We start from the raw sequence: 22,845 nt of genomic DNA on the forward strand, positions 1-22,845 counted from the left end.
TGTAATGGTTAACGCAACGTCTTGAGATGCTAGGTTTTAGTCTGTATGTTGCTGTGAGGCTCTTTGAGCAGGGGAAAGCAGCATGCAAATAAACTCACGAGGAGGGCAACTTTTTGCCATTGCTCAACTGACTTAAGATGAGACACAGGAACACAAGCCCTGAATAAGCTGTGAGTCGGGGCGTACAGGAGTAATTCGGTTTTTGACGCTGAGGTCTCCCCTACCACCCGCTGGCCCATCCTTTTGGTGATACCAACTGGAAGTTCAACCTGCATATATAAGGCTGCATTTGAAGAGGGCTCAGGAACAGCCACCAAATCAGACCAAGGGAAGAAATGGCCAACCGCAAACAGCTGTTTGAGGGAGGCCACTATCATGCTAGTAGCACAAGCTGCCTGTTTGTTTCTGGGACCAATTCAAAGCATGGGTTTTTTATTTTGAAGCCCAACACCTTCATTTTATTTAGAACAGTGGTTCCCAAACCATTGGGAGTCACTGCCTTCTTGACTCCGTAAACCAGGGGTAGTCAACCTTTTCATACCTACCGCCCACTAACGCATCTTTCTTGATGGTAAAATTTCCTTACCGCCCCGCAGTGCTCGATGGAAGAAGGATTCAGCTTGTGCCATAGAATTCCCTACCGCCCCCCTAGAATCCTGAAACGCCCACTAGTGGGCGGTAGGGACCAGGTTGACAACCCCTGCTATAAACCTATCCCCAGTGCCCCCTACCCTACAAAAAGCAATATTCAGAATCACAGTACGGTTGCCATGCTTCCTCTAGCATCATGAGGTGTCGCAGGGGCTGTTGATGACACATTATGGCCCTCTGGGCTCAGTCACTGGTGTGGAAAGCCTTGCCGCAGCTTGCCTTTCCTTGAAACACGAGTAGTTATGAGAGCCAAGAATGTAGGCTGCACTGGCTATGCCGAACAACACAATAGCACTTGCGGTAGTTTATTATGTTCAGAAGTATTGCTGGGAGTTTGATAATGACATTATCAAAAAGAGTAAATTTACTACTAAGCTTGTGGGAAATACCAAATGCTCAAATGTTAACGGTGCTAACGATTACCAAGCCAGGCCAGGGAAAGGCAGCAGTTGTAGAAAAACCTTAATTACTTTTTAGTATAAATAAAAAAATTCCTTCCAGTAGCACCTTAAAGACCAACTTTAAACATGCAATTGTCGCTGTCAATGGAGAAGATAAATGAAGCACATTTTCAACCCTGTATACAATCGAAGAATCACAGAACTGTAGAGTTGGAAGGGACCAGAAGGATCATCTAGTCCAACTCCCTGCAAGGCAGGAATGTTTTTTGCCCAATGTTGGACTCGAACCCACAACCCTGAAATTAACAGTCTCATGCTCTACCAACTGAGCTATACAAAAAGAAGTGATGTCTTCATGTGGCACATAGCTGAACTGTGGAATTTATGTTCTTACACCTTTCTGGTTTCAAACTTTAACCAGAGAAGTTATCCCGGTAATGAATTATGCCAAGCCATTTTTCAAACAAAAGAATTTAATAGAATTTCTCTTAACATTCCACCTGACATCACTGTGAAGAAAACAAGCAGGTGCAAAGCTAATCGGTATTTAATAGCAAACAACACCATTTTACTACACTATAACATTTTTAGCACTGAGGTTCACTGTCATTTGGAGCGTTGGGATTTATTTATTTTTGTTATCGTACAAAGAACTCTTCTTAAGCGGAGCACAAAGGAAGACCATCGGCAGACAATATATTTACCGTATTTTTCGCTCTATAGGACGCACCAGACCACAAGACGCACCTAGTTTTTGGAGGAGGAAAACAAGGAAAAAAAATATTCTGAATCCCAGAAGCCAGAACAGCAAGAGGGATCTCTGCGCAGCGAAAGCAGCAATCCCTCTTGCTGTTCTGGCTTCTGGGATAGCTGCGCAGCCTGCATTTGCTCCATAAGACGCACACACATTTCCCCTTACTTTTTAGGAGGGAAAAAGTGAGCCCTATAGTGCAAAAAATACGGTATTTACTAGAGCAGAGGCAGAGGCTTATGACACTGGGAGTGACACAGGATTCCTGCCACTGCCCTTCCTCCCAGAATTATCTTTTTTTGAGATTGTGCAGTCATCAGTACAGGCCTGGAAGGGGTTCAAAGGACTTTGAACTAGGCACAGAATCCACCTGAAGGATTCTTAGAAGCAGGCGAACGTCAGCATTTTTAGTTACAGCCTTGCAGAGGAGGCAAATTTAGCTGCAACACCACGAATGCCTCTGCTTCACTTGCATATTGAAAAACTTGCTTTCTTTGAAATCAAAGCAGTCAACAATGGGTAAAAAGACAGGATCATTGATTAATATTAAAAGATACATATATAAAAAAATCAAATAAATACTTCATTTACAAAATCAACACACACAATATATGAACATTTATAAATACAACTAAATAAAATCCTTGAATGACTTAGTGGGAAAGTTGCACTTGACTCAAAAACAGGAGATGGTGAGTTTTGAAGGGTTTCGCCAGAACTCCCATGGGACACTTCTGAGAGAGCCCAACTTCACATCCTCGCCTGTTTCACAAACTGAGGAGCAGGAACTTGCCCTGATGAGGAGCAGGCCCTGCCCTGATGAATCTCTACTAGGCAAAAGGACTCGTGGGTTTCTAATGCAGGGAGGTGCAGAGGCATTTTAACTTCAGGCTAAACACATAAAAAATTATGGTTAAGGCAACAGGAGGAAGCCCAAAATCAAAACAGGCAAATATTTGGTGGAGTCCTTTAAGCAAGCTCTGGCTGAAGTTCTGTTCTGAAAACTTTGCACTGTAGAATGAACTACAGGATGAGGCCCTGTGTTACCCACGCTTTCAAGTCGTTTCCCCTGCCCACTCCCCAATGCAGAGAAGTACTTAGATCAGAATGTTTTCAAATTGGCATTGCCATTGTTGTTACTTAATTATTGAACAAAATGTATATACTGCTGGATTGGGGGGAAACCTTCTAACTGTTTTTTAAAATAACAGAACCTGTTATTTGTTTATATTTTATTTAAATAAAGCCTGTTAGAACCCGATAAGCCTCAGAATAGCAATTCTTCTCCCAAGACTCGGTCCTTTGAGAGTTTTTGCTTTTTGTGCAATCCTCAGAAGGTTCTGGTGTTCATGACAACTTTCCTTGAAGCCTACCTGGAGTTTATTTTTACAAATACTATTATTTTTTTAACATTAGCTGAGAGTCTCTCCATAGGTCTCCATGTGCTGACGGCTGTTTCGGTGACCTCCCCATTTTGTGGGCATGAGCTGAAGCGATACCAGCCTGCACCGAAATCAGCACGCCTGAATTTCTATCACCCTGTTCCGACAGACCTCAAAGTCCTTAAATTATCTGAAATCAAGTTTGATGACGCCAGACCATCTGGGACCACCCAAAGGCAACTTCTGCAAGGAATCCTTTTCATGCCGTCGTGATGCGAAGAAATCCTCACGCTTTGAACGAAACTGTTTCAGACTTCGTCTTGCTTCCGTTGACCAAGCTTATTGTTTCCAAATGTCTCCGTTTGTGTGTTTCGACAGTCCGTGGCTCCCCGTTAAGGATTACGGCGCCACCCCAAGCACCAATTTTTCAGTTATTTGAAATACAAGCTCTCTGCAGTGCAGAAAACATGGAATGGGGATTGTGAAAAATACCTGGTTGCAGCAGTCCAGGCTGAACACTTTTCTCAGGGGATCCCAATGCACTGTTCTGAGTTTGCATCCCAGTCCTGCTACATGTAAATTATATCAAACGAACAATGCGAATCCCTTTCGCTGCGAAACGCGGGCCTTGCGGCAAAGCCCTTCTTGGGACCACCTTGCTTTTTCTGGCACAGCTCGCAAAGTTTCAGGTAAGTCATTACAGCCTCAGCAGTGACGTTTTTGTACTTACGGCTGAGTTCCTTCAACATCCTGGTCCGACCGCCGTGGCCGATGGCAATATGTGCCGCGTGCAGGATGTCAAACAAGTCCTCGTACTGGACAAAGTACACCACCTCGGTGTGCCCAGGGGAGACGGGCACCACCAGCTTCTCTTCCTCGCCGATGTTCAGGACGTTGAAGCGCCTCAGCCGGCGGTAATGCTTGCCCTTTTTGCTGCGGAGCCTCTTCGCCTCCTTGACCTCCTCGATCAAAGTCCTGTATCTTTCGCGGTTAATGTAACTGTTGTTGTCCTCTCGCTTGGTGGACAGGATCTCCTCCATCATTTCGTAAAAACGCCCTCGGTGTTGCTCGCGAAGGACGTGCTCCATGTCGCCAGCGGCGTCAACCCAAGTCAGAAAGGGGGCTGGACCTGAGCAAAGAGGAAGCTCTTACTCTGCGGCCCCAAACAATGTTTTTTTTGTCCCTCCAGACCGGGAACAGGGAACTTCCTGAAGGTGCAAGGGACGGCCGAAGGGGCCACCCAACTCACAGAACTAAAGCGGCTCACAGAACCGGGGCCTGAAGTTTTGTAACCTCAGAGTCAAGGTGGAAACGTAACACAGGAATTTGCTCTCCGCAAGAAAACGCTGGCTGCCCTGGACAGATCTGTGAACAGGGACCCAGGGTTTCCTGTTGGGTCCTCATCACCAATGTGTCCCAGAAAACCCACATGGGTAGCCAAAACCCAACAGGCATGCATTCATGAGATTCCTTCATGAAATTACCCACAAGATCTCTTCCAGCCCGTATGTTTTTACAATCACATTACAGCAGAAGGGGCAAGCACTTCGCGAAGGGAATAAATCTGCAACCATGATCCTGGGTCTGCTGCAAACTATGAAAAAAGGAAGCCTCCCATTCCAATGCTTGCAGACACTGCCTTATAAAAACTCTCTCTTTCTCTCTGTGTGGTTCTCTCTACCATGGCCCATTATGTCAAAGATATTCACTCCCTGAGGTTCCTCTTCACAGGCTCTCTGGGTCCCTGAGGACTCCTGAGGAGTCTTTGCAAAGTTCCCTTGTCCCCTCCGCTGCCTGCTGATGTGTGGGTCCTCCCCCTTCCCTCCGATGGAACGGGGGAGGGGGTCCTCCAAAGGGATCGGAAAGACAGAGGAGCGGAGCAACAAAGGAAATGACATTTCTGTTATAAAATTGTGTTTGCCACGCCTTAGGAGCTGCCAGAAAAATGTTCTGCAGTAGTGGTGGAAGGTAGTGAAACTGGGAGGGACTTGAATGAACCTCTTAGAGTTTCAACTTCCTGGCAGTGAAGAAATGGGTGGTGAAAACCCACACAGGATCCTCCCTGTCCTTGCAGGAAAACTATCCATATTCGACCTATTCTCCCTGTATGCCCCTGCCAAACTTCCTATGTTTGCTTCAGTACCTAAATCTCACCCCGCCTTTCCCCGCTTCCAAATTTGCAAACCCCACTCCCAGCTTTCTGCTAATGTCTCCCTTAAATGAACCACGCTGTACCACCTCATTCACAGGTGGAATTAAGTTTTCCCCCTCTCTGCCCTGTTTCCCTAACTTTTGGCATTGTATTATAGCGCCTCCTTCCTTGATCCCAGTCTAATGCTGTCCCAACGCTATCATCCTGCTCACACACGACAATTATTTCTAAAAGTGTGGAGAGAGGGGAGATCAGAGAGAAAGTAGAAGTTTGAGAATTCAAAGTTCACAGCTTTATTCTATTGCTAACCTAGACTATGACATATTTTTAAGCCTTAAATGCAATACAGTGGAACCTTGGGTTACATACGCTTCAGGTTACATATGCTTCAGGTTACAGACTCTGCTAACCCAGAAATATTACCTCGGGTTAAGAACTTTGCTTCAGGTTGAGAACAGAAATTGTGCTCTGGCGGTGCGGCAGCAGCAGGAGGCCCCATTAGGTAAAGTGGTGCTTCAGGTTAAGAACAGTTTCAGGTTAAGAACGGACCTCCAGAACGAATTAAGTTCTTAACCCGAGGTACCACTGTACTAATAGATATCCATGGAACATACTGGGGGCGGGAATCATTACAGAGGGCACCTTGCTAGTCGTTCAACATGTACCCGTAAGATCAGGGAAGGTGTTACTACAGGGCCAGGTAACCCAGTCTAAGAGGAAACGAACTACAAATCAGCCTCCACAGCCCCTCCACACCCACACCAGATTAAACTGCGCTAGCCAGAGCACAGCACATACCACAGGCTGGAGAACAGGAGCAATGAAGTACAACTGGGATATGGAACCTGCCAATGGCTCCAGCAAGCAAATGACCCACAGACATCTCACAGAAGCAACAGAACACTTTTGACTTTAGAAATGAAACAAGCTGCCTTGGGAGACGATGGAGCCTCTTCCAAATAACTTTTTTTTTTTAAAGGTAGGTCAATAGTGCTATTATAAGCACTGGATTTTTCACCACAGCAAGTCAATACATTTACCATTATTTGCTATTATTGTTGTTTTAATTTACTACCTGGGTCATAAGCGGGAGAACTACACGTGGGAAATGAACTAGAAGGAAAGATCTTGCATTCAGGCATTTAACAATAATGTAACGGCTTTATTAAACCTGAACTGGTTTTTGAAGCCTAAAGATGTCTTCGCTTCAGGAGAAGGAACCCTCAGTGGCATTCATTTGAAGCTGACTTTGTCAGCATCCTTCCCCTTAGTCCCTTCATTATCTAGGATGCAGGCCAAAGCAGGAGTCCCCTCCCCCACTCCACCTCCTGGCAACAGCAATGACTGTGCCCTGGATGAAGTCTGAACCAGCTGTTGCAATAAATGACTGGGCTGTGGGTTGCCATGTCCACAGAGACACTTTCCCAGGCCTCCTTGACCCACTGGGCAAACTGGGCTGGGTCTGGGAACCTACGAAAGCCACTGGGTCTTGGGCTGCTGCCTCTTCTCTGGTGCCTTCCTCCAGTTTTCACGCAGTTTTCGGCAGGCAGCTTTCAAGGCAGCATTCCAAGAGACTCCTGCCTGCGGCAACAGTTTGGTGGAGCCTCCCGACACGCAAAGCTGTGCTGAACAGCTACCAAGTTGGGGCACTCAGTAACGCAGAAAAATTCATCGGGAGGAACTGGTAGCAAACAACTGATCTCTTGCTTCAATGGATTCCCTTGGTAGGCCCCACTTTGGCTTCCCAACACAAAACAGAAGACAGAAGCGTGGCCTTCTATATCATACTCCTATGCTCCACATTATACAACTTCTTGCTCACACAGTTCCTCTTCCCAGTGCCAAGCGCCTCCCAAACGCATCCAGCAGAGAGCGGTGACATTTAGGCTTCTTTCAAGTTCTTGAAATGTCAGCAGTTACGTCTTCCTCCGAGGGAAATGTTAAAGATGCACCATTCTGAACCGTGGCATTTCGCGCGGGAGACATCTTCAGGTGGCGTCCGCTTCTGGGCCACTTGTTGCAAGCAAAACTCAGCCTACCTCGCTGCAAAAGCTTCGGTTCCTCTGGCAGCCAGGGGCTTCAGCAAGATCTGGAAGGGCTTTGTCACTCTTTATGTCCAATGGGATTCTGGTTCTCAGGGACTGAATGAGCAGTGTGAGATTTCCTTGGTGATCCTGGCCTTGCCTGTAGCTTGCCTGACCAGGAAGTGTTGGGATCTGCTAGCATGCCACCACAGCAGCCACACTCTCCAACCTTCCACGGCAATTGCCTCTTCTGCTCTAGAAGAAGCATCGCTTCATTGCTCGCACTTTGACTAGAAGGGCTCTGTCCCAACCAATCCCCTCTGCCGTTCCGAGAAGACACTAAGCCGCAAATCCCTGCCAAACCAACAACTGGGGAAGAGAGCAAAGGGCCTAAGGAGGTTCCACTTCTTAGCAAGGTATACACAAAGCTGAAGTTAGTTACTTAGCAGAAACCAGCAAACAAAAAATGTGCGTGCCCAAGATCCGCATGCGAAGAAAGCAGCATCTCTTACTATCTTGGGCACAAGAGAGAGAAGCGGCTTTTCAAATTGATCAGTGGCTTCTCTCTTTAGCAGGGAAAATTCCTACTCTCCCTGGCATGAGCACTGTCTATTTGGATCCTGGCCGTAGTGAGTTGTTTTCATTGGAACTGTAATTTTAAGGATTGACTTATTTATATATTTATTCTTTTTATGTTGCCCTATTTATATTCCACTTTTCCTCCAAGCAGCTCAACGTGGCATGCATGATTTTGCCTCTCCCGCTCCCCATTTTTCCTCACAACAACCCTGTGAGGCAGGTAAGCCGAAGAGGCAGTACCTGGGCCCCAGGTTGCCAAGTGAGCTTCATGGCTGAGAGGGGGCTAGAAGCCAGGTCTCCCAGCCCAACACTCTAACCACACCAAACCGGCATTGACTGATGTGCAAATCGACTGCGCAGGTGGCTATTTGCCACTTACTTCTCCTCCCAACTATTTTTTAGATCCCGTGAGGCATTTGAAGTGTGTGATTCAATTGGAATCTATTAGGACTATTAGAAATTTAAAGCAGGACTGCCCTCTGTTCCCATGTATACTTCTTTTTTTAAAAAAACACAACCCAGACACGCCAGAATTTAGTCTTGAGATGGAATAGGTGATGGCAGTTTGAAAACAGCTTTGGGATTACACCTAGTTAGGTGGGCTCAAGGGAAGATTGCCATGAATACAATTAAGAGGTGCCTGAAAGTCTCCCAACACTGTTAACTAATCTGAGCAAATATTTGTCGCATCTTAAAACATTCTGAAATGCAGCAGGTACAATTAAGACTCAGAACTCCGGAGCAAGTCTATAATGACTCAGCTGTTATAAGGAGGGTGAGAGTTAACTCCCCACAAACTTTATATTGTGTTTCCCACGTGCATCCTTTCTACCACTGTGTGCAAGGATGTTCATTCCCCCCATCAGTTACTTCTAAAACGCTGCTGAGCGATCCCAGCCCTTGTGGACACTAAATCTTAAAGGGGTCACAGAGGTCTCTCTCCATCGAGTACAAGTTCAGTCTGTTTCCTGCTGCAATAAATATGTGTGACTGCAAGTCTGATCCCCTGATTCCCCTCACGGCTGTGCATTTTAAAGACACGAGAGAAAGAGCATCCAGACCTTTAAAATGAAAAATGGTTTTGTGAGAAGGTACCCAAAGTCCTAGTACCCTTAAGCAGGAAGAAGCTACCATAAGGTGAGAGCATGTGGGGTTGTTTCAAGGGGCTGATCGCCTTCCAGCCCTGAGGCTCCGCAAGTCGTTGCTCATCATATCAGAAGGACCCCCACCCATCACAGTTCTGCTCTCTGGTACATCTTCCCCCTTAACTGGCTTAGGAATGCAGCTTTCCTGCTTCAAACTATGTGCCAGTTTGGTGGTGAGACAGAACACTGCAGTTAGTACAGTGGGAAGACAGAGCACTCTGGCTGGGCCAGAAGGCTTGCTGTTACCAGCCCCACCCAAGGGGGAATCTAAGGACCAACGCTCTCAAGAGCCAAAAAACCTTTGTCCTGCTACTCACCAGCGCTAGGCCCTTCACCAAGGAACAACGGCTCCTGCGCACACATGCCTTCCTGGGGCTCCGCCATGTGCTCTTCGTCCACCGTGACAGTTTGATATTCTGTCGAGGAAGAAGGAAATTTGCAACCAAGGCTGTCCCCTTCTACTCTTTCCACAACGTTCAGAGCAGAAATATCTTTATGAGGGAATCTTGGCAGGAGAATAACTAGCCAAACCGCAGGGGGAAATCTGCAGTCTGGCAGGTGCTTTTGGACGTTGTTAACAAACAAAAAGAAAAAGAAAGGTGGTACATGGCCAGAGATAGAAAATTTGCATGTCTAAGAATAAGGACTGCAAGCCTTTGAAGGTTTGCTGCAACAGTTATATTAGAGCCGTCACTACAAATTTAAATCAGCTTCTTTACACCCACTTGCAATGTCTTCATGAGGATTTACGCATTCAATGCATTCCTAACAAGACAAGCATAATTGGTTCCAAGGGAGATCGAAGACAGGACTCACCCAGGCTGCCTTTGTGGCCGAGGTCTCTTTCCTGGCCATCCTCAGGAGCAAAGCGCACCTCTTCCACTTCCTCTTTAATCCACGAGGATGACTCTACTATATCCATGGGAGAACCTGCGCATAGGAGAGAGGAGGTCACAGGGCGCTGCTCTTCTCCATCAAGGAGAAAACTCATCCAGAGCCACAGGCAGCAGGAGGAAGCGCATGTGTGGCAAGTGAGGGGGACAGAAAGAGGAGGGCCAGGGAAGGTCAGTGGGAAGAGTGTGAAAGAGGTCAGAGGAAGGAGGTGAAGAAGCAAAGAAGAGGATGGATGGTTTGGAAGAAAGAGTTTCAAGGGGCAATGCTAAAGGGCACAGTGAAGTCCAACACAACCCATAAAACCAGCCACTTAAAACAGCAAAGGTGACATGGGGTTGTGGTGGAGGTGAGGAAGGAGAGAAACCTTTGAAGTCCCACCTGAAAAATATGCCTTGTGTCTCCAAAGCTGCCCACAAAGGACTAAATGGATATGGCAGGCTGCCAATTGTGTAAGCAGCTCCCTCATAATCCTGGCTTTATAATGAAAGCGAGCCTGCTGGGAAGAGGGAAGCCCTCAAGTCAAGGGCCTGCTTTCTTGCTTGGGAGCCTAAAAGCTAAGCAGAAACCACAATGCAGTTAAATACTCACCCATGTGGCAGCCATTGCTCGTCTCCTCAGGAAGCTTAGCCTCCCCATTCTGGGATTCCTCCACCTCTTGTTTAAGCCACAAAGAAACATCGACTGGAGCAGCGGGGCAGTCTGAATGGGAGAGAGAAGAGGTTGCTGTGCATCAGCTGATGAACACTGAAAACCATGCACACACGACAACCTGGTCACAAACTTGAGGTTTAAACACTTAGTGTTTCATTACACAACCCAATACATTCCAATCACTTTCCTAACCAGGTTCCCATGTAAGAAGTCTTCATTTTCTAACCATCCCTGCACCGTAACAGAGCCCATGTCACATTCTGAAAATGGCCAGGCTCTCCAAGCAGTCTTGCATGTAGAAATTGCCTGGTGGAATAAGATGGCTTTCCAATCTGGATGCAAGAACTTTCTGCAGTTAAAAAGGTATCATCCAGAACCTACAACGGGCAGGAGAGATTATATACACTGATGCAAAAGGTGCACGAGGACAAACATAACGTCATGGGCATACAAGGCCACTTCTTCCGATACAAAAATTAGCATTTGTAATAGGAAAGAAACACGCTTTTGCCAAGTATGAAGGTTGTTGCAAAAGCACTACAGGCATGAAGCATATGAGGCAACAAGAAAACAATCAACGTGCTGGAAAAGGTGCGTCTTTTGCAACACAAATATCACTTCTGCTCCTCAAGCCCTCTAAGTAAATAAACACCTTAAACTGAAACAGGTAGATTTAACACGTGGATTCATTTCCATACTTTGAGTACAACTCACCCAGCAAGTGAGGGGCTTCCAGCCCAATGTCCCCATGCATTTATTTATTTATTTATTTATTTATTCATTCATTCAGATTAGTTATATTCCACTTCATAGCCGAAAAGAGGCACTTTATATTTTCAGAAAAAAACCATCACTCGAATCTAGTAAAAGAACAGGAATTACACAATGTCTATACACAACAAGGATTACTGAGGCAGCATTTCCTGCCCTCAACTTTCTTCTTTCCTGGTGTCATACCAGGGGAAAAGCTCCCACCAATATCCTTTGAGGCAAAGGAGTGGGGCTGAGGAGCTGGATCTCACCCACATTGGTCTACAGGCTTCACTTGCAAGTCATATCCAAATGCTGCCAACACAGTCAGTGGCAAAGGTCAAAAGAAATTGCAAGATAACATCTCTGTTATGATGAGGCAGCAAAAGGACTCTCTGCTCTGTGTTTCGGAGGCCTGCTAACGCACCTGCGTCAAGTTGTTCAGGGACACCACTGCCTTCTGAACCTCCAAGTCCTTTCTCACACAACTCTTCTCCCTGCTCCATCCGAGTCAGGATCTCTGGCTTGGCGACGGCATAGTCTGTTCAATCGATGAATGGGAAAAGAGGAGGTCATTATATGCCATTCAGTAACAAAAGGCTCAGAGAATTGTGAAGGCTTGCAAATAAATAAGCCCTGGCTTTGACAGAAAGAGCTGTGTTATCCAGAGTCAGACCACCAGTCTATCCAGCCCAGTATCATCTATTCTGACAAGCAGCCGTAGTCCAAGGTTTCAGGCAGAAGAAACCTTTCGCAGCTTTGCTACCAGAGATCCATGAAAAAATATCTGTAAGATGAACTAACTGGAGTCCCCCCTGCCAAATGCAAAGTGTGCAGTCTACTGCTAAGCTGCAACCTCCCTTGAGCTGAACATCAAACAGCTCCCACGATCAAGAATGGGTGTGTTTCAAGGTGCAAAACTAGCCAAAATATGGCTGCTGCCCATGAGTTATCCATCCCCACTTGGTGACCACCAGATGTCTGGGACTATAATTCCTATTATCCTTGACCACTGGTCATGCTGGCTGGAGCTGATAGGAATTCCAGTCCGAAACATCAGAAGGGTAGCAGGTTGGGGAAGGAAGCTACAGACTTTCTAATAGGCTTTGCTGCAATCCAAATCCCTTATCTGCCATGCTGGGGGAAGAGAGGGGAGTGTCGGATGAGGCAGATGTCTCTGTTCCCACCCCCATCAATGACTCCACTGGCTTCCTCCTTGCTTCATTTGCCAAGAGTGCATGTGACCCACCAAAATCTGGGCATCCCAGGGGTGGGAAAAGCTGAGCTGGCCCAGGATATGTTGGATACCAGTGCCACGCTGCTGGGATGCCATGGAGCCCAGTTGCTCTGCCACTTCCAGGCTCTCCCCAGCTGTGGATTTCCTGAACCAAGCAATGGGTTGGACAGCATGGCCTATAAAACTCTCTTTGGAGCTATGAACCCATGGTAATGGCTCAGAAACTAAAAAAGGGGTCCAGTGGCAGCTTCTCTGCCTGAGCAGGGGCTTGAACACACTCTTCCATGACAACAAATGCCCTTATTTTGTTTCTTTTTTAATACACATATGTTGCAGATAATCAAAGATGAGAAGCCTCTCTTATTCACTAAACCACATTAGTTCTCAAGATACTGATAATGATCACCCAAACAAGTAAGAACTTTGAGCCTGCATCCCATTATATCCCAACTCAGGGTTTCTTAAATCTCACCCAGCGAAACCAGCATCTCATAGTTGCTTTTCATGACTGTCTTGTACAACTCTTTCTGCAACTCGTCCAGGTCTCCCCATTCCTTCTCGTTGAAATGGACTGAGAGGTCATCGAAGGTCACTGGAACCTGGAACAACAGAAGTTAAAGCTCAGCACCCTCTTGACTCCCAACCCAGTCGGCCTAACTGGTAGGCAAGAAATGTTACTGGGTGGTGTTGGAAGAATCACTTTCTACATAAAGAGAGGCTGGCGCACACATAACACTTAGCCAAACATGAATGAGCAGGTGTATCAGTGCACAGAGCGAAAATCACAGCCGCTTCCCCTGCTACTGGGAACTAAGTCACGGTTTGGCTTGGTATTACATATGACCCTGAGCTCATGATTTGTTGTAGCTAAGGTTTGTTCTTGGCCTACCACTTGTGATCTGTCTGTGGGTGATAAACCACAAGCTCAGGTTTGGATGTAACATGAAGCCAAAACATGGAGGAACGAAGCAGCCAGTTTTCTTTCTGTGAACCGGCATACTTACTCGTTCACACTGAGCTTAGTTTTATGTGCTAACAGGACTTGTTTTGTCTGACGCGGACAAAAGCATCCTGTTTTCAAGGCCACACATTTTGACCACTGAGATAAAATAAATTTAGTTTCCAAAAGTTCTCAGCATCCTGCAGCCCCACTGAAAACAGTGTGAACTGCCAAGGAGAGCTAAAACATCTGGAAAGCATGTCTATTATTCAGGAATACAGATGTGGGGAATACTGTGATAGCAACTTTCTGTTTGGTGCTGTGACCCAAGGAAAAGGAAGAACCTCTAGCATTCCCACAGAAAGCCCAAGGAGGCAGCCAAGAAGAATTCTGGGGGCATTAACAGTGCACTGTGAATCACCGATCTATGCATTCAGTACAAAAAACAGCATGCTTGCTGATCTCTTGAGTCTGGAATGAGCTATGGAGGAGAATTCTGCATAGACTTCAAATGACTACAGGGAGGTTTCATAGATGGGTTTTAAAATATTTTTCATGGCTCCAAGTTATTCCTGGCAGTCCAAAATAATATTGTTTGCATCTATAGCACTGGAATAATTTGCAAAATTACATGCAGTAAGCATGAATAATGTTTGCTAGCTCTGGTAGCAGAATGTTTTGCACTTGCATGAAAGCCTTCCTTATACACCTTTAGGTGCCAACCAAGCCTTTGGCTGATGGCATTTTGTGTTTTTTATATTGTCATTTTATGTTGTCAACTGCCCTGAGATCGATGGATGAAGGGCGGCAAACAAATTTAATAAATGATATTAATAATACTCCTAACCTTGGGCGTTTCTCCCTTCACACCAGGGGGGAATCTCAGGATCCAAAAGTTCCGATTCTTCAGCAGATTCTCCACATTCTCCAGTCTCTTCTGGAGCTGCCTGTACTCTTCAGTTAAGGTCCCCAGCGCAGCCCACTTGCTCTCCAGCTGGTTCTCCATTTCAGTTGAGGTCTTTTGACAGGCTCCCAGCTTCTTCTCTGTTGAGCCCATCCTGCCCTCCAAGCGCAGCAAGCGCATGGTGTGGTTGTCAACCGTTTTGTCGATGGCCTGGATGGCCGCCACCGCCGCCCACATGGAAGCCTCAGACGTTTGCACCTGCATCTCCCGCGTAGTGGCCTGCTTCAGGTTCACAAGGGACTGGAAAGGCAGGAGAGACCTTGGCTCCGCATCACACTCCATAGCCTGCTTTGCGGAGACAGAAACCCAAAGTCAGTGGCCATCTTGCGTTTCAGATGACACCAGAAAAATCCTTCCCACCTCCCACCCCATTCTCTCCTTCTGAAATGTCAGAGGCAGCGACATATGCTTGGGCAAAATGGGTGCAAAAATACTGCCAGTTAAGTGGTAATTTTGCAAGTACTGAACAAACCCAGTGAATGGTTGGGTATCGATACATACAACTGGCAGTCTGAGGAGGAATCAAGCTGGGTCACTGCTCTGCCCCCACCCTTATTATGGACTTTAGTCAACATGAGACAAGAGACAAAATGCAATTTAATCATCGTTGCTACTGCGTGAGTCACAAGAGAAGCTTCTCCCTTTGTGACCTTTAACTGCATTTGTCTTTGTCCTCACTTCTTATGTGATGATCAGCAGCAAGTGAAGCAATGCAAGAAAGGAACTCTGTCAGAGTCTTTTTTCATGGTTCTTATTGGATGTGGGGTAAAGGTAAAGGGACCCCTGACCATTAGGTCCAGTCGTGGCCGACTCTGGGGTTGCGGCGCTCATCTTGCTTTATTGGCCGAGGGAGCCGGCGTCCAGCTTCCAGGTCATGTGGCCAGCATGACTAAGCCACTTCTGGTGAACCAGAGCAGTGCACGGAAACGCCATTTACCTTCCCGCTGGAGCGGTACCTATTTATCTACTTGCACTTTGAGGTGCTTTCGAACTGCTAGGTTGGCAGGAGCAGGGACCGGGCAACGGGAGCTCACCCCGTCACGGGGATTCGAGCAGGGGTGTGCTTTTTACCTTGTGAACCACCCAGATGGACTTCTGCAACCAGGTGGCATAAAAATGTTGGGCAGGTGGAGGGAATAATTTATCCCGCCACATGACGCCTACCCCATACCCTCCAACATTTGATAACAGGAATGCCAGGGATTGGCCCTGGAAAACAGGGACACGTGGAGGGTCTGGTGCTACCCACCCCACCTCATAAAAACAAACAAACAAACAAATAGCATCCTAGACCTGTGGTTTTTCTTCCCTTTTCCAGAATCTGGGACTATTAAGGAATTCTGGAGTTGCCCCCTTCCCCCCCCCCTGAGAGAACAGGACCTTCGCCTCTTCCGCTTGTGGGCGTGGAGAACTCACTGACTAGACACTAAAATGCCCTTTTAAAATGAGTTTTTTTGGGGGGGTGGGGTGTTATTGTTTATATTTTGATTATATATATTGTGGCTTTCTATTTTATATTTTTATATTCTGACATTTAGAAGATATCTGAAGGCAGCCCTGTTTAGAGAAGTTTTTATTGACTGATTTAATTTACTTTTTAATCTTTTCTTGGAAGCTGCCCAGAGTGGCTGGGGAAACCCAGCCAAAATTATTATGATTATTATTATATTCTGCGAACCGCCCTGAAACCTCCGGGTATCTCGATAAAAAATAATGATGTAAAATTCAATAAAAATTATTTATAAAAAAGAGACCTCCAGATATAGGACGCTATATAAATCCAATAAACAAACGGGGAGGGTCCTTCCTGGCTTCCGCGGGGGCTTCCCTCGTTTCCCTGAGGCCCGAGGGGAGGCCTTGAGGGACGGGGTGGGAAATGAACAAAGCGGGGGGGCGACCCTCCCCTCCCCTCTGAGATTTCTGAGGTAAAACAAGGGGGGGCTGAGTCTTCCTCCCGCCCCCTGCTTCCCACAAGGCCTCGCGTCAGGTGTGTCCCTCCTCCCGCCCCCCCCCAGCCTCACCTGGACAGGCGCCCCCCCAGCCATGGCTCCGGAGACAGACAGACAGACGAGGCGAGCGGCGCTGGGAGGCAGCGGGCGTGGGGGGGGGAGCGGCGGAGGCCGAACTGCGCAGGCGCACTGCCGCCGCAGTGCCTACCCAGCGGGAAGCCGAGGAGACGCATCGCGAGACCGGCAGGCGGCAGCTTCCGCTTCCCCTCAGCGCAGCGCCGCCAGTAGGCGGGAGGAATGAACGGCCTCCCCATTCTCAGTCCCCGGGTGGCGGTTTTTTTGGGCGGGAAACCGCCGGATTCCAAGGTACTACAACTCCCGTCATGCCTTGCCGCCGGCCGCGCCGTATAAGGGATGATGGGAGTTGAAGTGCCGAGCGGCCCCCTGAGGGCGTGGCTGGCTATGGGACGCGCTCTCTCTCTCCTCCCCACAGAGGTTCCCCCTGAGCTGCGGGCGAGAATTCTTCCGTTCTTATTTATAATTTTAATTTTAATAAAAATGGCATACAGCTTGCTGTTGAGGCACCTCAGCAGTCATTTTTATTTTTAATTTATTTATTTTTAGTTTTTTTATTTTTAATTTATTTATTTTTAATTAATTTATTCAATTTATTTAATCAATTTATAATTAATTTAATCAATTTATTTAATCAATTTATAATTAATTTAATCAATTTATTTAATCAATTTTTAATTTTAATTAAAAATGAGGTGGGCCCCCCAGCTGTTGTCGTTGGCTATGGAGTCCCTGTGATGTCACTATCCAACATCTGGCTGCGGCTTGTCAACATCTGCCAAATGGGCTTCCAAAGATGAATGTCAACCAGTCTGGCTACACAAATATCTATCAGCTTCAACCTTATGGCATCCACCATCGCCCAAATGCTAGCGCCGTCAGCCACGCCGGAGAGGGGATGATGGGAGTTGGAGTTGCATTGCGGCACTGAGCGGACCCCTGACGGCGTGGCTGGCTAATGGACGTGCTTTCTTTCTCCGCCCCACAGAAGTTTCCACTGAGGGAAAACTGCCAGCGAAAACTATACCTGTCATGAATACACTAGCTCCCAGCCTAGGAATGCAGCCGGCAGCAGACCGCAGTTTGCAACCGACGGGATCAGATTTCTCTCACGGAGACCATGTTGGAATGCGGACACGGCTCTCAAGAGGCACAGGCAGGAGTGAAGGAGAAGATTGACAACCTGTCTTCTCATGAAGAAGGAGAGGATCCAAGGAGCCAGCAAGTCATCTCCAGGGGAGGGTGTTTGACAGGAAACAACATTAGAAATGCAAAGGTCATAGGTTGAGTTAATTCTGTCAGAAACGGAAGGATTCTTTAGAAGGGTCAACTGACTGAGGGTGCCGGAGGCTTGGCTAGAGCCATCCGGAGCTAATTGCTTGTTTTTGCAATAATTCCGCCTTTTAATTACGTACGTTTACTGTGTTATCAAGACAGGAACCTGGACTCCTAATAATACCGTTGTTATTTCTTTCATAAAAATTGCATACATTTTGTTGGGAAGGCACCTCAGCAGTCATTTTTATTTTTAATTAAAAATGAGGTGCCCCCCCAGCTGTTGCCATGGGCTACAGACTCCCTGTGATGTCACTAATCAACATCTGTAACTCCCTGTGATGTCACCAACTGACGCCTATCGACTCCCTGTGATGTCACAAGTGGATACAGCCCCTTCTTCCAGTGACACAGCTACCAGGAAGGGGCGCTCTATGATCCAAGAGAGCTTGATTTTCCAAATAATTTGTTTTCAGAAAGACCTTCTATTTAGAAATAATTTAGAAAGGCATTTATTTCTTTAGAAAACAGAAGCTGGCTGGCTTAAGCCCTGCAGTTCTCTTCATGACTTCCATGGATGGTCTCGGGGAAAACCTCGCCGGCTTCATATGTCCCTGAAAGGCAAACAGCTGAGTGGGATGGCTACTATCTGACAGCATCCTCCCAGACGCCTCCACTGGCTTCTGCCCAGCAACTTTGTCCTTGGTGTGGACCATGCCAAATTCACCTCAAGAGAGGTGAATTGTCAACCAGCTTGCATCCACAAATATCAGCCGGTTTCAGTCTTGCGGCAGCCACTGTCACCTAAACACCTCCACTGGCTGCATCGGACAACTTCCCTCCTCACTTTGCCCTGTCAACTTCTATCAATGGGCTTCCAATTGTAAGGCCTTGTAAGGGAGCAGGCCCTGCAGACCTCACCACAGCAGATGGTCAACTGGAGTGCCACACAGGAGCAGGAAGGTACCTGTTCAAGCCATTTCATGCAAAGCCGTCACTCAATAAGGAGGTTCCTGATGATTCTCTACCAGCGTCCAAATTCCTGCTGGTGTGTCAAGTACTAATCCATCCACTCTGCTGTTCTCTATCTGGCGACTTCTGGATTCTGCCTTCTCACTGTCTTCCAGACAAAAACAGGAGCTGACCATGCTGCTAGCTCCCAAGGTTTGCAGCAAACAGGGAATGTGCTGTTCGAGGGTCAGTGTAAACCTTGGGAGAAGCCTCCTGCTCGCATAGAACACAACCAAAGCAATGACACTCATCACTAACTGACGTCTATAACTCCCTGTGATGTCACAAGTGGATACTGCCCCTTCTTCCTGTGACACGATGAAATAAACGAAAAAAAGGTTCTGTTAAGGGGTTCAGCTTCTTAAGGAACACTGGACCTTTGGAAAGAGTCTTGTAGGCTCGAGCCGGTCAGGAAATAAACAGAGACCAGACCAGGATATACGGAAAACAAAGATTCTCTTACAACACACGGCTACCAGGGAGGGGCGCCCTAGGATCCTAGAGAGCTTGATTTCCCATATAATTTGTTTTCAGAAAGACCTTGTATTTAGAAATAAGTTAGGAAAGGCATTTGTTTCTTTAGAAAACAGAAGCTGGCTGGCTTAAACCCTGCAGTTCTCTTCATGACTTCTATGGATGGTCTTGCGGAAAACCTCACCGGCTTCGGACGTCCCTGAAAGGCAAACAGCTGAGTGGGATGGCTACCATCCGACAGCATCCACTCAGACACCTCCACTGGCTTCTGCCCAGCAACTTTGTCCTTGGCTTCAGCCTGCCAACTTCTGTCAATGGGCTTCCAAAGGTGAATGTCAACCAGTTTGCATCCACAAATATCCATCTGCTTCAACCTTGTGGCATCCACTGTCGTCCAAATGACCCTGCAGATGATGAAGATGATGGTGATGACTTTGAAAAATGGCAAATGTATGATGGGAAAGCACAGGCAAGTATTACTTTGGGAGTTGAGGCTTCACAGATCTCAATTATCCGGTTTCAAACAACAACCAAAACAATATAGAAAGACTTGCAGAATGTTTATCTTAGTGTGACCCCGGGCAGTAAAGTTTTACTGACTCACAAATTATACCAGCAACATTTAAAGCCAGGGGGTGTCTTTGCCTGACCACTTGCAGACACTTGGAGATCTTTGGGGGCATAGATTCAGCTTCACACCCATATCCCAAATATACATAATCCTGTCAAGCTTTGATGAAAATTATGCCATTTCAACTTTAGTAGAAGGCAAAGATGAAGAGGACCTGACCGTTGAATGGGGTAACAGGAAAATTGCTGACTGAATGGGGAAAGCTCCGGGAATGGGCTGATAGCAGAGAGACACTGTCAGTGCTAATAGGCAGTAAATCTTCAAGGAGATGCAGTGGTGGCAGGTTTACAACAGCGACTACTGTTGAAGTTACAGCCTTGAAAGTGAGGAAATGTGTTAATTCTGACTCAAAAGAGCACCTGAAGAAAGACTGTCCATTGCTACAGAAGAAGAAAACACAGGACAAGCAAGAGAAACTAGACTGGGGTGCAAGATGGAGAACAAAATCTGGAAAATGTGACACCGAGATGAATAAAGCCTTAATCACAAGACTGAGTAATACTTCAGGTTGGTGGGTCTTGGACCTGGGGGCATTGGGTGATATGTGTAATGATAAGACACAATTTGACTTTTTGAACTATATGTGAAATGTCAAGCTATGGCACTAGCTTGAATACATTCCTGTATCTGGCATTGGAAAGGTAAAGCTTAAGTGTTTAAGGAATGAAGTGCTTGAGGTTTTTTATGTTCCACAGCTGGAGTCTAATTTGTTGAGTCTGATTAAATTGGCAACATCAGGTTTTGAAATATGTTTTGATGGTGATGCATGTGAAATTAGAAAAAGGGAAGAGTTTTATGCTACAGGACGTTTGCAAGATTCCTTACATGTGATTGAGCCTCAGGAGGGCAACCTTAAGAAGGATGAGGTAGCAAGCCGAGCCAAGCAAAATCCACAATTGCTAATTGTGCCCCTCATAATCAGTGTGTTCATTTATATACCACAGAAGATTAGCTCGTGTCGATTTTAGAACTGTTGCTAAAATGCCAGGGTTGTGTGAAGGGAATCACATTGAAACCATGTTCTAAGGTTGTGGAATGTGATGTGTGCAGTGAAGCTTAAGTCACACAGAGCACCTGTAGTGAAGCTTCCTTTTTTGTATTATTTTTCGTTCTTTTTATTTTTAGGAGAATGTAATGTTTTATATTTTCAATTGTAGTTTATGCTATTATGTTTCTATCCTTGTAATTTTGCTTTTGTATTTTCTTCTGGTTTTGTATTATTTGTTTGTTTTATTCAATGCTTGTTTGTATGATGTATAAGTATAAATAAATAAATAAATATTAAAACAAAAATCTAAAGTAACCACACACACACACACATACAAAAGATTGAGCCCTGTGGAACCCCACATTGAAGCTTCCACAGGGCTGAAAAATACTCCCCAAGTAGCACCCTCTGGGAACGACCATCTCAGTAGGACTGGAACCACTGTATAGCGGCACCACCCACCCCTAGAGTCACTCCAGAAGGATACCATGGTCAATGGTATAGAAAGCCACTGAGAGGTCGAGAACAATTAACAGGGACACGTTCCCCTTGTCTCTCTCTCGACAGAGGTCATCATATAGGGCAACCAAAGCAACTTCTGTGCCAAAACCAGGCCTAAGCCCCGATTGAAATGGATTCAGAAAATCTGTTTCTTCCAAAAGTGCCTGGATCTTTTCTGCGACCACTCAATCCAGAACCTTGCCCAGGAAAGGGAGATTAGCAACTGGCTGGTGTTTAGGTAGGTTTTCCAAATCCAGGCTAGGTTTCTTAAGGAATTGTAGTAAAGTTAGTGTTTGTTTAGAAGCTATTCCTTGGTCAAGCAACAAGTGAGGCCTTGTGGGTAACCAACAAGCCACAAGAACCATGGGAAATAAGTTCTGTCCCTTTAACCCCAGACTAACAGGCACCCAGGGTGTGAAAGGTTTATTATGGGAAAGGAAACCCCTGATTTAATGGAAGGTTTGACACCTGGGTCCGAAGTTATGTACATTCCCTCAGTGATGTTATCTGGCCTTGATTGCCTGGGAATATGTATCTGCATAGGCTCCACAGAAGGGAGGAAATCCCTTTGATTTAGGCCCTGGGTTCTTCATTGGCCCAGCTGCCAGAAGTTAGACTGATTAGCCCACAAGCCGGTCATTGGAGAATTTAAAAAGAATCAGGAGTTATGATTGGTTTTGGGGGTTCCAACGCCACGTGCAAATCGGGGATAAAAGATCTGGGAAATGGCTGAGAAAGCGCGCTCTGCAAATCGCCCGGCTGCTGATGTTCCATCTAAGTAGCTGTCCTTACGTCCTTTGTGATGGAGAATTGTGAAAGCCTCTGAATGCAGAACTTTGAAAGGACTCTAACTATTCTCTTTGCTTTATTTGTGAGTATGCAAGTTCGATAGATTTTACAATGTTCTTATTTTTTCTTGCCTGTAACTTACTAAAGAAGTGCCTGCTATTTTAGCATGTTTTCTTATGTTCTTTTAAAATAAATTTTAAAGAAAGAAACTGTTTTGGTTTGTGTGCCTTTCCGGGGGGAAAGCTAATTCCTAGCCTTATGCTTGGTTGCACTCTACCGTAGAATTTCTGTCTGTGGATACAGCTTGTGGAGGGGGGATAACCAGCAATAACGGGGCACAGCCTTCTCCCTGGGTTGTGGCTCTGGGTTCCCCGGGACAAAGGGAGTGGTGGCAGCCTTAGCGGTGTTATTTTGTCCTGTTCTGAAAAAAGTAAACACGCCTGCCAACCCTGCTCAAGAAACCTGGTCTGGCCGGAGAGCAAAGACATATGTCAGGAGTGCTCTGATGGTGTTTCCTGCTTGGCAGGGGGTTGGACTCGATGGCCCTTGTGGTCTCTTCCAACTCTATGATTCTATTCTATGATTCTATGACAGGTGAGGGAGGAGCGAGTGGTTGGGGGCGGAAGTTTAC

The 22,845-nt window shown here is 46.3% G+C and overlaps 1 protein-coding gene and 1 long non-coding RNA gene across 8 annotated transcripts in view; both read right to left on the bottom strand.

Annotated features, from left to right (window-relative positions):
• Nucleotides 1–22,845, bottom strand: part of LOC310689285 (zinc finger protein 212-like) — a 29,217-nt gene that overhangs the window by 3,923 nt on the left and 2,449 nt on the right. For 2 of the 7 annotated variants that reach the window (XM_083466801.1, XM_083466799.1), the window contains exons 1-7: nucleotides 16,543–16,782; nucleotides 14,405–14,809; nucleotides 13,090–13,216; nucleotides 11,808–11,921; nucleotides 10,568–10,678; nucleotides 9,902–10,015; nucleotides 9,403–9,501 (exon numbers count right to left, since the gene is read on the bottom strand). In XM_083466801.1, the coding sequence (XP_083322927.1) occupies nucleotides 9,403–9,501; nucleotides 9,902–10,015; nucleotides 10,568–10,678; nucleotides 11,808–11,921; nucleotides 13,090–13,216; nucleotides 14,405–14,809; nucleotides 16,543–16,566 (994 nt within the window). In that variant the 5' untranslated portion in view covers nucleotides 16,567–16,782. Of the gene's footprint in view, nucleotides 1–9,402; nucleotides 9,502–9,901; nucleotides 10,016–10,567; nucleotides 10,679–11,807; nucleotides 11,922–13,089; nucleotides 13,217–14,404; nucleotides 14,810–16,542; nucleotides 16,783–17,572; nucleotides 21,231–22,845 lie in introns of those variants that run through there. The other 5 variants (XM_083466798.1, XM_083466797.1, XM_083466803.1 and 2 more) reach the window with 4 other exon arrangements.
• On the bottom strand, nucleotides 5,455–7,131 carry LOC310689591. The gene is made up of 2 exons (XR_014517536.1): nucleotides 6,768–7,131; nucleotides 5,455–6,729 (listed from the first exon to the last, which is right to left on the bottom strand). It is a non-coding gene; the product is annotated as an uncharacterized lncRNA (long non-coding RNA).

This window comes from Podarcis liolepis (genome assembly GCF_965112155.1).
Source record: "Podarcis liolepis genome assembly, chromosome: 12".
Taxonomy (NCBI): Eukaryota; Metazoa; Chordata; class Lepidosauria; order Squamata; family Lacertidae; genus Podarcis; species Podarcis liolepis.